The sequence below is a fragment of the Oncorhynchus keta genome, chromosome 10 (genome assembly GCF_023373465.1).
Source record: "Oncorhynchus keta strain PuntledgeMale-10-30-2019 chromosome 10, Oket_V2, whole genome shotgun sequence".
NCBI classification, from domain to species: Eukaryota; Metazoa; Chordata; class Actinopteri; order Salmoniformes; family Salmonidae; genus Oncorhynchus; species Oncorhynchus keta.
Genome location: NC_068430.1, coordinates 71624361 through 71637997, shown reverse-complemented (window position 1 = coordinate 71637997; position 13637 = coordinate 71624361). Strand labels below are relative to the sequence as shown.

At 41.4% G+C, this 13637-nt stretch overlaps 1 protein-coding gene and 2 long non-coding RNA genes across 32 annotated transcripts in view; 1 reads left to right on the top strand and 2 right to left on the bottom strand.

The window, feature by feature from the left end:
• LOC118389424 (transmembrane channel-like protein 5) overlaps positions 1-13391 on the top strand; it is a 36239-nt gene extending 22848 nt beyond the window's left edge. For 3 of the 7 annotated variants that reach the window (XM_052527829.1, XM_052527830.1, XM_052527831.1), the window contains exons 10-21: positions 318-462; positions 2537-2689; positions 3923-4098; positions 5562-5637; positions 5747-5844; positions 6009-6104; positions 6605-6680; positions 9688-9821; positions 10224-10397; positions 10931-11009; positions 11473-11556; positions 12257-13390. In XM_052527829.1, coding sequence (XP_052383789.1) covers positions 318-462; positions 2537-2689; positions 3923-4098; positions 5562-5637; positions 5747-5844; positions 6009-6104; positions 6605-6680; positions 9688-9821; positions 10224-10397; positions 10931-11009; positions 11473-11556; positions 12257-13003 — 2038 coding nt within the window. In that variant the 3' untranslated portion in view covers positions 13004-13390. Of the gene's footprint in view, positions 1-317; positions 463-2536; positions 2690-3922; positions 4099-5561; positions 5638-5746; positions 5845-6008; positions 6105-6604; positions 6681-9687; positions 9822-10223; positions 10398-10930; positions 11010-11472; positions 11557-12256 lie in introns of all 7 variants that reach the window. The other 4 variants (XM_052527832.1, XM_052527833.1, XM_052527835.1 and 1 more) reach the window with 4 other exon arrangements.
• Positions 469-2537, bottom strand: LOC127932318 (uncharacterized). Of its 23 annotated transcripts, none has more exons than XR_008144826.1 (4): positions 1592-2537; positions 1026-1161; positions 720-787; positions 469-685 (listed from the first exon to the last, which is right to left on the bottom strand). It is a non-coding gene; the product is annotated as an uncharacterized LOC127932318 (long non-coding RNA). The 23 variants fall into 23 exon arrangements; XR_008144835.1 differs by having other exon boundaries at positions 1094-1161; XR_008144829.1 differs by adding an exon at positions 1235-1268 and having other exon boundaries at positions 631-787; positions 1094-1161.
• LOC127932319 (uncharacterized) lies at positions 6723-7328 on the bottom strand. Of its 2 annotated transcripts, none has more exons than XR_008144844.1 (3): positions 7198-7328; positions 6888-7139; positions 6723-6851 (listed from the first exon to the last, which is right to left on the bottom strand). It is a non-coding gene; the product is annotated as an uncharacterized LOC127932319 (long non-coding RNA). The 2 variants fall into 2 exon arrangements; XR_008144845.1 differs by having other exon boundaries at positions 7234-7328.
• Positions 13392-13637: the final 246 nt, after the last annotated feature.

Genomic DNA, 13637 nt, shown 5'->3' with positions numbered 1-13637 from the left:
CACTGTGGTATTTCACCCAGTAGATAATGGGAGTTTAATAAAATTGGGTTTGTTTTTTAATTCTTTGTGGATCTGTGTAATCTGAAGGAAATATGTGTCTCTATGGTCATACATTTGGCAGGAGGATGGAAGTGCAGCTCAATTTCCACCTCATTTTGTGGGCAGTGTACACATAGCCTGTCTTCTCTTGAGAGCCAGGTCTGCCTACGGCGGCCTTTCTCAATAACAAGGCCATGTTCACTGAGTCAGTCACAGTGGTCAGGTATTTTGCCACTCTGTACTCTCTGTTTACCTCCCCCCTCTCTCTCACTCGGCAGCATGGCCAGCTCGTTCAGGAAGAAGTATGTCCTTGCAGACTCAGGCTTGGGTGGCGCCTGGCAGCTCCTGTGTAGCTGGGACTTCAGTGTGACTAACGAGAAAGCCGTACGACAGCGCAAGAACAATCTGCGCATCCAACTCAAGGTCACTTTCACTGTAATCTCGGAAACCAGAACCAAATATTGTGTGAGCTGGCAGGTTATCAGTCTTTTACAAGCGACTAATGTCACTGTTTTTGATAAACTATTACTGTAGTTTTGTTGACCTCATGGCTATATCATTACTGTAGCTTTGTTGACCTCATTGCCATATCATTACTGTAGCTTTGTTTACCTCATGTCCATATCATTACTGTAGCTTTGTTGACCTCATGGCTATATCATTACTGTAGCTTTGTTGACCTCATTGCCATATCATTACTGTAGCTTTGTTGACCTCATTGCCATATCATTACTGTAGCTTTGTTGACCTCATGTCCATATCATTACTTTAGGTTTGTTGACCTCATGGCTAGATCATTACTGTAGCTTTGTTGATCTCATTGCCATATAATTACTGTAGCTTTGTTGATCTCATTGCCACATAATTACTGTAGCTTTGTTTACCTCATGTCTGTATCATTACCGTAGCTTTGTTGATCTCATTGCCATATAATTATTGTAGCTTTGTTTACCTCATGTCCATATTATTACTGTAGCTTTGTTTACCTCATGTCCATATCATTACTGTAGCTTTGTTGACCTCATGGCTATATCATTACTGTAGCTTTGTTGACCTCATTGCCATATCATTACTGTAGCTTTGTTGACCTCATTGCCATATCATTACTGTAGCTTTGTTGACCTCATGGCCATATCATTACTGTAGCTTTGTTGACCTCATGTCCATATCATATCATTACTGTAGCTTTGTTGACCTCATTGCCATATCATTACTGTAGCTTTGTTGACCTCATGTCCATATCATTATTCATTACTGTAGCTTTTTGACCTCATTTACCTCATGTCCATATCATTATTGTAGCTTTGCTTTTTACCTCATGTCCATATCATTAGCTTTGTACCTCATGTCCATATCATTTTGCTTTTTACCTCATGTCCATATCATTATTGTATGTCCATATCATTACTTTGTTTTTACCTCATGGCCATATCATTCCATATCATTACTGTAGCTTTGTTGATTGCCATATCATTCATTGCCATATCATTACTGATCTCAGCTTTGTAGCTTTGACCTAGCATTGCCATATCATTACTGTAGCTTTGTTGACCTCATGTCCATATCATTATTGTAGCTTTGTTTACCTCATGTCCATATCATTATTGTAGCTTTGTTTACCTCATGTCCATATCATTATTGTAGCTTTGTTGACCTCATGGCTATATCATTACTGTAGCTTTGTTGACCTCATTGCCATATCATTACTGTAGCTTTGTTGACCTCATTGCCATATCATTACTGTAGCTTTGTTGACCTCATTGCCATATCATTACTGTAGCTTTGTTGACCTCATTGCCATATCATTACTGTAGCTTTGTTGACCTCATGTCCATATCATTACTGTAGCTTTGTTGACCTCATTGCCATATCATTACTGTAGCTTTGTTGACCTCATGTCCATATCATTACTGTAGCTTTGTTGACCTCATTGCCATATCATTACTGTAGCTTTGTTGACCTCATGTCCATATCATTACTGTAGCTTTGTTGACCTCATGTCCATATCATTACTTTAGGTTTGTTGACCTCATGGCTAGATCATTACTGTAGCTTTGTTGATCTCATTGCCATATAATTACTGTAGCTTTGTTGATCTCATTGCCACATAATTACTGTAGCTTTGTTTACCTCATGTCTGTATCATTACCGTAGCTTTGTTGATCTCATTGCCATATAATTATTGTAGCTTTGTTTACCTCATGTCCATATTATTACTGTAGCTTTGTTTACCTCATGTCCATATCATTACTGTAGCTTTGTTGACCTCATGGCCAAATCATAACTGTAGCTTTGTTACAAGAAAGAATGTAATATCGCTGAACAAATCCCACATTTGAGAGACTAGATAAATGTCCAGTACATGTGACTCAGGACTGATCTGCTCTTCCATACATAGAATACTCTGCTCTCTGACTTGTTAGGGGGCCCAAATAGGATCTCTCTCAGATAACCAACTGTGAAATAACTTTGAAATAATGTTTCCATTCCCCTCCAGGAGTCCTTATCAGAAAAGGTCCAGGTGGCCCTGCTACCTCTGACAGAGAGGCTGAAGCACTATGGGGTCTTCCTGGGTACCTGGCTCCTCTCCACGGGCATGGCCTTGGGCTGTGGCGCCAGTGTCTACTTCCTGTGTCAATATGACACATGGGTATGGTACATTTTATTAACTTTCATATAACCAGGAAGTCCCATTGAGGTCAGAAGAACTCTTTCCCAAGGGAGACCCTACATAAACGTTGTGACACGATGGCACGTTGCTTCCTTATAAAACTTGTGTTGTTAATGTATGATCTGGGGATCAGCTGACCCTGATCCATCTAAGTATGATGAAGACCAGGCGGTGATTAGTTGAATCAGGTGTGTTAGTGCTGGGCTAAAACAAATTCCTGCACAATGTGTAGCTCCGGGACTAGTGTCTATGACCATGGTATAAGACATACCCTTGTATACAGTAATTTGAAGTGTGTCATTGTGTCTGTGTGCACCTGAGGATATCTGAATCATATAGCATCAGTACAATACTACTTTCCTGGCTGTACAAGGTGTGGTCTTTATAATGGTGTTAGTGTGACATCGTTGCTACACTTGCACCAAACTATTATAATATTTTTTTTTTCAATTTAACCTTCATTTAACTAGGCAAGTCAGTTAAAAACAACTTCTTATTTACAATGATGGCCTACACCGGCCAAGGCCGGACGAAGCTGGGCCAATTGTGCGCCACCCTATGGGACTCCCAATCACGGCCGGTTGTGATACAGCCTGGATTTGAACCAAGGTGCCTGTAGTGATGTCTCTGGCACTGAGAAGCAGTGCCTTAGACCGCTGCGCCACTCGGGAGCACCTAAGACTTACCCTACACCATTGTGTCACCACTGATTTATTGTTAATGGAAGCTCAAGTGTTTGTGTTTCCATCAGGTGTGTGACGATAAAGACTTGGGGAGAGCAGAATCAACAACATCTGCATCATCAAGACTGTTGCTTTGTGACAAGGTGTTAAAGTCCACAGTCCACAGTTAGCCATCGTTGTGTAAATGCCAGCTGAAAAGTATCCAGGGCCTTGGCTCCAAGTCAGAGCAGGTCAGCCGGAGACATGACCCAGTGAGACATGGGTGCCGGCCTGCGTAGATGGAAACATAAAAATCTGAACCTTTTGTGTAAAACATCGGGGTAAATCTCAAATGCAAACTGGACACTATCTTGCTAAAGCTGTGATTGATTATGTCCAGACTTCAGTGTCTTATCTTTTCTCCAGGCTGGTTGCCTCTAGGCACTGATCTATGAACAGCTCACCCTCTCCAACGCCTCTTTTTAACATGGGGGAAACACAAACCTGTCCTTAGATCAGAACAAACTGACCTACTATGGTATCTTTCCAGCGGACGAGGCAGTCAGCGGACAAAGCTTCCGGCTCTCTCCTGGAGGAGGCCGCTACTCTCCTCCTCCCCTTTGTGGTGTCCCTGATCAATCTGGTCGTCCCTCTCTTCTACTCTCTGTTCAAAAAGATAGAGCACTACTCCAACCCTCGCATGCAGGTCTATGCCATCATAGTCAGGTTAGAGATGGATACAAAACACATTTAAAAATACATAAGCGACCGGTCAAAAGTTTAGATACACCTACTCATGTCGTAACCAAAAAAGTGTTAAAAAAATCGAAATATATTTTAGATTGTTCAAAGTTGCCACCCTTTGCCTTGATGACAGCTTTGCACACTTTGGCATTCTCTCAACCAGCTTCACCGGGAATGCTTTTCCAACAGTCTTGAAGGAGTTCCCAAATATGCTGAGCACTTGTTGGCTGCTTTTCCTTTTCACTCTGCGGTCCAACTCATCTCAAATGGGTTGAGGTCGGGTGATTGTGGAGGCCAGGTCATCTGATGCAGCACTCTATCACTCTCCTTCTTGGTCAAATAGCCCTTACACAGACAAGAGGTGTTTTGGGGTCAAAATGATAGTCCCACTAAGTGCAAACCAGAATAGGATGGCGTATCACTGCAGAATGCTGTGGTAGCCATGCTGGTTAAGTGTGCCTTTAATTCTAAATAAATCACTGACAGTGTCACCAGCAAAGCACCCCCACACCATCACAAATCCTCCTCCATGCTTCACAGTGGGAACCACACATGCAGAGATCCTTCACTTACTCTGCGTCTCACAAAACACAGAGGTTTGAACCAAAAATCTCACATTTGGACTCTTCAGACCAAAATGACAGATTTCCACCGGTCTAATGTCCATTGCTCATGTTTCTTGGCCCAAGGAGGTCTCTTCATATTATTGGTTTCCTTTAGTAGTGGTTTGTTTGCAGCAATCGACCATGAAGGTCGGATTCACGCAGTCTCCTCTGAACAGTTGATGTTGCGATGTGTCTGTTACTTGAACTCTGTAAAGAATTGATTTGGGCTGCAATTTCTGAGGCTGGTAACTCTAATGAACTTGTCCTCTGTTGCAGAGGAAACTCTGGGTCTTGCTTTCCTGTGGTGGTCCTCATGAGAGCCAGTTTCATCATAGCGCTTGATGGTTTTTGCGACTGCACTTGAAGAAAGTTCTTGAAATCTTCCAGATTGACTGACCTTCATGTCAACAGATCATACCCTTTTTTCCAATTTCTGCCTAAAATGACATACACAAAATCTAACTGCCAGTAGCTCAGGACCTGAAGCAAAGATATGAATATTCTTGATACAATTTGATTTGTTTAACACTTTTTTTTGGTTACCACATGATTCCATGTGTTATTTCATAGTTTTGATGTCTTCACTTTTATTCTACAATGTAGAAAATAGTAAAAAATAAAGATAAACCCTGGAGTAGGTGTGTCCAAACCTTTGACTGGTACAGTATATTGAAATCGATTGATCAAAACTATTTGCTCAATGATCAATTTAAAGTAACGGCTGAATTAAATATTACAGTAATGCATAAATAAAGACTATACAATATCAGGAAAAAACAGAACTGTCATATACTGTACTGATGTTTTGAATGATGTTTTGAATTCCTTTTTCCTTTTTAGAAATGTCATTCTCAAGATGTCCATTCTGGGTATTCTCTGCTACTACTGGATGAAGGATGTGGCCAATACATTTTCAGTAAGTCCTTTTAAACCAAATCACATTCATGCTTTCAAAAATGTTTTTGATTGTCACTGATATGTACTGTGTGTTCATTCACCACTGTGATTCCAATCGTTGGTCTTAGTGCTGGGAGTCCATCGTAGGACAAGCCTTGTACAGACTGGTTATTATGGACTTCCTCTTCATAATGTTAGGATCCTTCTTTGGAGAGTTCCTGAGCAAGTGAGTGGCATTTTCGAAACACATTTTCCCATAACGTGTTCACTTAAAGCTAAACATGCTACAGTATACAGTAGAATTCTATACTATAACTCATCTTTCTGTTTGGAGGGAAGGTTTCATTGAAAAATGCTCTTCTGTAACTCCTTAGTTCTTTTCTCCACCAGTGTCATTGGGACTAAATGCATACAGAGCCTGGGAGTTCCAGAGTTTGACGTTGCCAGGAATGTCCTTGACCTGATCTATGCACAGACCCTGGCATGGTACTGACGTTATTTCATTACACTGTACTCTACTGTACTGTACTCTACTGCACTCTACTGTACTCTACTGTACTGCACTCTACTGTACTGTACTCTACTGTACTGTACTCTACTGTACTGTACTCTCCTGTACTGTACTCTCCTGTACTGTACTCTACTGTACTGCACTCTACTGTACTGTACTCTACTGCACTCTACTGTACTCTACTGTACTGTACTCTACTGCACTCTACTGTACTCTACTGTACTGCACTCTACTGTACTGTACTCTACTGTACTGCACTCTACTGTACTGTACTCTACTGTACTCTACTGTACTGTGCTCTACTGTACTGTACTCTACTGTACTGTGCTCTACTGTACTCTACTGTACTGAACTGTGCTGTCCTCGACTCTAATCTCTGTTCATCTATATAGCTCCATCTATTTTCATAGTAAAACATAACACCACTGTGGATGAGATATGGTCAATTCTTATAACCATGTTTTTCTGTCTGCAGGATCGGAATCTACTTCTCTCCCCTTCTCCCAGTGATACAGATAATCAAGTTCTTCATCCTCTTCTACCTAAAGAAGGTAACCTGTTCAGTATGGTTCTTCTACCTAAAGAAGGTAACCTGTTCAGTATGGTTCTTCTACCTAAAGAAGGTAACCTGTTCAGTATGGTTCTTCTACCTAAAGAAGGTAACCTGTTCAGTATGGTTCTTCTACCTAAAGAAGGTAACCTGTTCAGTATGGTTCTTCTACCTGAAGAAGGTAACCTGTTCAGTACGGTTCTTCTACCTAAAGAAGGTAACCTGTTCAGTATGGTTCTTCTACCTAAAGAAGGTAACCTGTTCAGTATGGTTCTTCTACCTAAAGAAGGTAACCTGTTCAGTATGGTTCTTCTACCTAAAGAAGGTAACCTGTTCAGTATGGTTCTTCTACCTAAAGAAGGTAACCTGTTCAGTATGGTTCTTCTACCTAAAGAAGGTAACCTGTTCAGTATGGTTCTTCTACCTAAAGAAGGTAACCTGTTCAGTATGGTTCTTCTACCTATTCATTATGGTTCTTCTACCTAAAGAAGGTAACCTGTTCAGTATGGTTCTTCTACCTAAAGAAGGTAACCTGTTCAGTATGGTTCTTCTACCTAAAGAAGGTAACCTGTTCAGTATGGTTCTTCTACCTAAAGAAGGTAACCTGTTCAGTATGGTTCTTCTACCTAAAGAAGGTAACCTGTTCAGTATGGTTCTTCTACCTAAAGAAGGTAACCTGTTCAGTATGGTTCTTCTACCTAAAGAAGGTAACCTGTTCAGTATGGTTCTTCTACCTAAAGAAGGTAACCTGTTCAGTATGGTTCTTCTACCTATTCATTATGGTTCTTCTACCTAAAGAAGGTAACCTGTTCAGTATGGTAGATAATATAGGCCCCTTAGCAGACACTTCTTATCCAAAGCAGTGAGTACATATTCAGTACAGTGAAAAAAGTATTTTATAGTACAGAAAGTGAGTACATTTTAGTATGGCAAGTGATCCCAGCAGGAATTTGTTATTGCGAGCGCAGCACAGTGTTGATTCTCTGCCCTAGATACCATGCCATAGCAGAATGGGCCAGGCTCGTGTTACTCTCTTCTGAAGAGGGTGCTCAATGTTTCATGACCCGCTTGAATGGCATAGAATTAGCTCTATTTACAGATGGTAGCGATGGTCACTAGGATTTTCCAATACAATGAGGAAACATATATGAGTGTCCTGGAAATTAAGAGGTTGTTTCCCCTGTGGTACATACAGGGAAATCATTACATGTTCATCAATTCATCTGAAGAAAAAAAACTACAAGTGGAAGGTGTCTGCAATAAAGGATTTAGTTGATCAAATACAATAACATGATACCTGTTAAAGGTCCCCAAAGCACACACATCCCTGGGTCACTCCTCTTTTCAGTTTGCTGCAGCCAGCGACTGGAACAAGCTGCAACAAACACTCAAACTGGACAGTCTTATCTCAATCTCTTCATTCAAAGACTCGATCATGGACACTCTTACTGACAGTTGTGGCTGGTTTGCGTGATGTAATGTTGTCTCTACCTTCTTGCCCTTTGTGCTGTTGTTCTGTGCCCAATAATGTTTGTACCATGTTTTGTACTGCTACTATGTTTGCTGCTACCATGTTGTGTTGCCATGTGTTGCTGCCTTGCTTTGTTGTTGTCTTTAGGTCTCTCTTTATGTAGTGTTGGCAGGCAAAAACCAGAGAACAAAATCCAACAAGGAAGTGGGAAATCTGAGGTTTGTAGTTTTTCAAGTCATTGCCTATTGAATATATGGTGTCTATGGGGTCATATTGCACTTCCTAAGGCTTCCACTAGATGTTAACAGTCTTTAGAACCTTGTTTGATGCTTCTACTGTGAAGGAGGGGGGAATGAGAGCTGAATGAGTCAGACGTCTGCCAGAGTGACATGAGCTGATCACGCGCGGTCATGTGAGAGCGACCTGCATCCCATCGCATTTCTACAGACAAAGGAATTCTCCGGTTGGAACATTATTGAATATTTATGTTAAAAACATCCTAAAAATTGATTCTATACATCGTTTGACATGTTTCTACGAACTGTAGTATGACTTTTCGCCTGAACTTTCGCCTGGACTTACCCGCACCTTGTGAGTTTGGATTGTGTACTAAACGTGCGAACAAAAAGGAGGTATTTGGACATAAATTATGGACTTTATCGAACAAATCAAACATTTATTGTGGAACTGGGATTCCTGGGAGTGCATTCTGACGAAGATCATCAAAGGTAAGCGAATATTTATAATGCTATTTCTGACTTCTGTTGACTCCACAACATATCTGTATGGCTTGTTTTGTTGTTTGAGCGCTGTACTCAGATTATTGCATGGTGTGCTTTTCCGGTAAAGCTTTTTTGAAATCTGACACAGTGGTTGCTTTAAGGAGAAGTTTATCTAAAGTTCCATGCATAACACTTGTATTTTCATCAACATTTATGATGAGTATTTCTGTAAATTGATGTGGCTCTCTACAAAATAACCGGATGTTTTGGCGCCAATGTAAACTGAGGTTTTTGGATATAAATATGAACTTTATCGAACAAAACATACATGTATTGTTTGGGGCGGCAGGGTAGCCTAGTGGTTAAGAGTGTTGGACTAGTAACCGGAAGGTTGCAAGTTCATACCCCCGAGCTGACAAGGTACAAATCTGTCGTTCTGCCCCTGAACAGGCAGTTAACCCATTGTTCTGAGGCTGTCATTGAAAATAAGAATTTGTTCTTAACTGACTTGCCTAGTTAAATAAAGGTAAAATTAAATAAAAAACATGAAGTCCAACGAGGTAACTGACTTGCCTAGTTAAATAAAGGTGAAATAAAATACAAATAAAAACCTCCCTGACAAATTAATAATGACTTTATTACTGGTTAAGGTGCAGGTTAATTGTTACTCTCAGTTCTCCCTTATTGTCAAAGGTCATTGTTTGTTTACCTGTTCATCAAATCGTGCCGTTGCCAAGACACCATCACCAGGCTCCTCCTCTCTCTATCTCCCTCTCCAGCTTTGTAATGCCCGGTCTATACTTTGTGTCCTCCAGGTCAGCCTGACCCAGAACTGCCAGCCCCCGAGGCGAGCCGGCAGGGCGGCTCAGATGCAAACCATCTTCATCGCTATCCTCTTCTTCCCTTCCTTCGTAGGGGCTCTGTCCATGGTGGCCTACACCGTGTGGACGTAGGTGTATAAGCGGTCAGGGCAAGGTTAATCTAGGGACTTATGTTAAGGCTGTCATAGATTAAGGCAAGGCCAAACAAACACCTGTAAATATATGGAGTGGTTCAAATTCCATCTAGTTCTGGATAAATATGGCTTGTTCAGAAGAACTGGAGTCTGTCATTAATTGATAACCATTAATTGATAAAATTCAGTTTGGTTTAATTTTAGGGGCTGAGATAGTCCGTGGAATCATGCTGTTTGATTAGCAGCTATTCAAAAGCATGACGCTATACTTAAACCTTCCAGTAAGAAAGTTGAAAATGTGCTGAAAGTTGGATGATTGAAAGTTGGTTGACTTTGGCTCCTTTTCTCTGACCTAAGCATTTCAATCTGCCATGTCTCCCCTGATCCCTCCCCCAGTCTGCCCCCCTCAGACAAGTGTGGGCCCTTCAGGGGCCTCAACACCACCTTCAGTGCAATACAGATCTGGATGGACGATTTGAACAGGGTGGATGCGTTTCGGTGGACTGTCTGGATCTACCAGCACGTCATCAGGAGTGAGATATTCTACTTCCTGGTCTCTCTCATCATCCTGTGAGTTCCTCTTTGTTCATGTTAAGGTGGTTATGTTGGGTTAAAGTTGTGTTTAAGAAGGTAGCAAGTAGTTTTAAAGCACAGTCTTACGGTAAAGTGACAGTTGTCTTGAAAACGTGATATAAGGCATCTAAGTCATAAACTTAACTTGATCATGATTCCTAGAAATGATTGATCGTTTGAGCTGTTTGTCAAAATATTGATTTGTACATTTTGCAAGTCACTCTTATCCATAGACTTACAGGAGCACTTAGGGTGAAGTGCCTTGCTCAAGGTCACAACGGTAAATTTTTCACCTAGTCAGCTTAGTGATTCAAACCAGCGACCTTTCGGTTACTGGCCCAATGCTCTTAACCGCTAGGCTACCTGCCTTGAAGCAGTATACTGAAATCCTATCAAGCAATGCATTCAGCTTTTATAGCGTTGTCTACCCGATCAAGCCTTCAAATACAATCTAGTGGCACTTTATGTTTGCCTACTTTGCCCTTTCACATACTATAATACAAAGTCACTTACTGACCTCCTTTCCACAGTGTGTTCATTTACATCTTCAGGCAGATCACTCAGGGACGCCAGCTGCTTATCACTCTACTGAGACAGCAGATTGTTAATGTGAGTTCTGGTGAGCTGTCTGGTCCGACGTGTCACGTCCATCAGAGCTGTTGTGTCCGAAGTGGTTGTGTCTACGTTATGATGTTGTTGAAGTGCCGGAGTAATATATTTACCTGATTTCATTTGAATGTGCAGTGTTGATGTTGTTCATTTGTTGTTTTTATGAAATGTATTGACTGTCTAGAACGTACTATCTCTCTCTTTCACTCCCTCTCTCTCTGGTTGTCTCTCTCTCTCTCTCTCTCTCTCTCTCTCTCTCTCTCTCTCTCTCTCTGTCTCTCTCTCTCTCTCTCTCTCTGTCTCTCTCTCTCTCTCTCTCTCTCTCCTCTCTCTCTCTCTCTCTGTCTCCTCTCTCTCTCTCTCTCTCTCTCTCTCTCTCTCTCTCTCTCTCTCTCTCTCTCTCTCTCTCTCTCTCTCTCTCTCTCTCTCTCTCTCTCTCTCTCTCTCTCTCTCCCTTTATTAGGAAGGGAAGGACAAGGCGTTCTTGTTGGAGAAGCTACAGAACCTTCAGAAATCCAAGCAGAACAAACAGAAAAAGAAAAAACAGGTGAGAGGATCAAAGAGAAATGACCTTGAGACTATCGTATTTAACCTTGAGACTATCTAACATAACCTTGAGACTATTGTATTTAACCTTGAGACTATCGTATTTAACCTTGAGACTATCTAACGTAACCTTGAGACTATTGTATTTAACCTTGAGACTATCTAACGTAACCTTGAGACTATCGTATTTAACCTTGAGACTATCTAACGTAACCTTGAGACTATTGTATTTAACCTTGAGACTATCTAACGTAACCTTGAGACTATCGTATTTAACCTTGAGACTATCTAACGTAACCTTGAGACTATTGTATTTAACCTTGAGACTCTCTAATGTAACCTTGAGACTATCGTATTTAACCTTGAGACTCTCTAATGTAACCTTGAGACTATCGTATTTAACCTTGAGACTATCTAACGTAACCTTGAGACTATCGTATTTAACCTTGAGACTCTCTAATGTAACCTTGAGACTATCGTATTTAACCTTGAGACTCTCTAATGTAACCTTGAGACTATCGTATTTAACCTTGAGACTATCTAACGTAACCTTGTGACTATCTAACTTAACCTTGTGACTATCTAACTTAACCTTGAGACTATCTAACGTAACCTTGAGACGATCTAACTTACAATAAATACCTAAACTCCAATGTTATTTCAAATGTCATACTTGAACTATAACCCTTTCTCTCAATCAGGTCAGGAAAAGACAGGAAAATGAATCCTCCTCTGGCATGCTCCAGGCTCTGATTGCCCGACAGCGGTTGGAGCAAGAGAATGGTGACAGCAGCAGCTCTTTCGGTGTGCCTATGCCTTCCGGCCACTCAGTCTCCACGACATCGAGTGCTATGATGCAGGCCATGCTAGCCAGGCAATACGCAGAGGACCAGGATGTAGCCAGTTATCGCGGGGTGCCATTTCCTGCAGACCAAACACCTGCGCCCTCCAGTGCACTGATACAGGCCATGCAAGCCAGGCAAAGGGCGGAGTCACAGAATGAGGACGAGTTTTACCGGGCGCCAGTTCAGTCACAGAACCCAGTAAACGCGTTACCCAGTGCGATGATACAGGTGATGCAAGCCAGGCAGAGGGCGGAGTCAGAGCAGGAAGAGGACGAGTTTTACCAGACGCCAGTACATTCAGAACACCCAGTGTCATCAACACCCAGTGCGATGATGCAGGTCATGCAGGCCAGGCAGAGAGCAGAGGAGGAGGAGAGCGAGTTTTACCAGACGCCAGTACATTCAGAACACCCAGTGTCATCAACACCCAGTGCGATGATGCAGGTCATGCAGGCCAGGCAGAGAGCAGAGGAGGAGGAGAGCGAGTTTTACCGGGCGCCTGCTTCTTCACAGCACCCAGATGCGTCAGGCTCCGGTAGTGCTCTGATACAGGCCATGCTAGCCCGGCAACAGGTAGAGGAGGAGTACAGTGACAGATACTGAGCGTGACCGAGAACTGAACCACTTGGGGGGGGGTGGAGGACAAAATTTAAATGTGACCAGCTGTAGAAAGCAGAGAAATATAAGAGGAAACGCAATAAGATTCTGTCTGGCATCAAGAGAGGGCAGGACCACCTCTATGTAGACTGTTTCTATTGGACCATAAAAGAGTGTAGCCAATGGGGTGTGAAAAGATACATCTGATATATGTATTACCTTTTGATAAAATAACACATTGTTTTTGTACAAAAAAAAAAATATTTAATATATTTGTGTACTGTATGTATACATGATATGTGCTTAGTCTGTAAAATATTGTCAATGAATGTTGTATAAATGTAGGAATATTCTCATCTGTATTAAATTGTAAATACTATAAAATTGTATGGTACTCTATGTTGATTTTTTCCATGAACAGCACTGTCCTCTAGTGGTAGGGATTGAACCTGGTCTAGATGTTCATCAATGAATAGGTACTTGAGTAGATATCAAATATATACTTTGAGAATACACTTATTGTTCTCAGAGCAAAGCAAAAACGGATATAGAACATAATGAAAGAAACTACAAGCAAATATTTTCTGTAAAAAATGAAACACTCTGAGTTTGCTATGGAATACATTTGTTTATTGAGTAA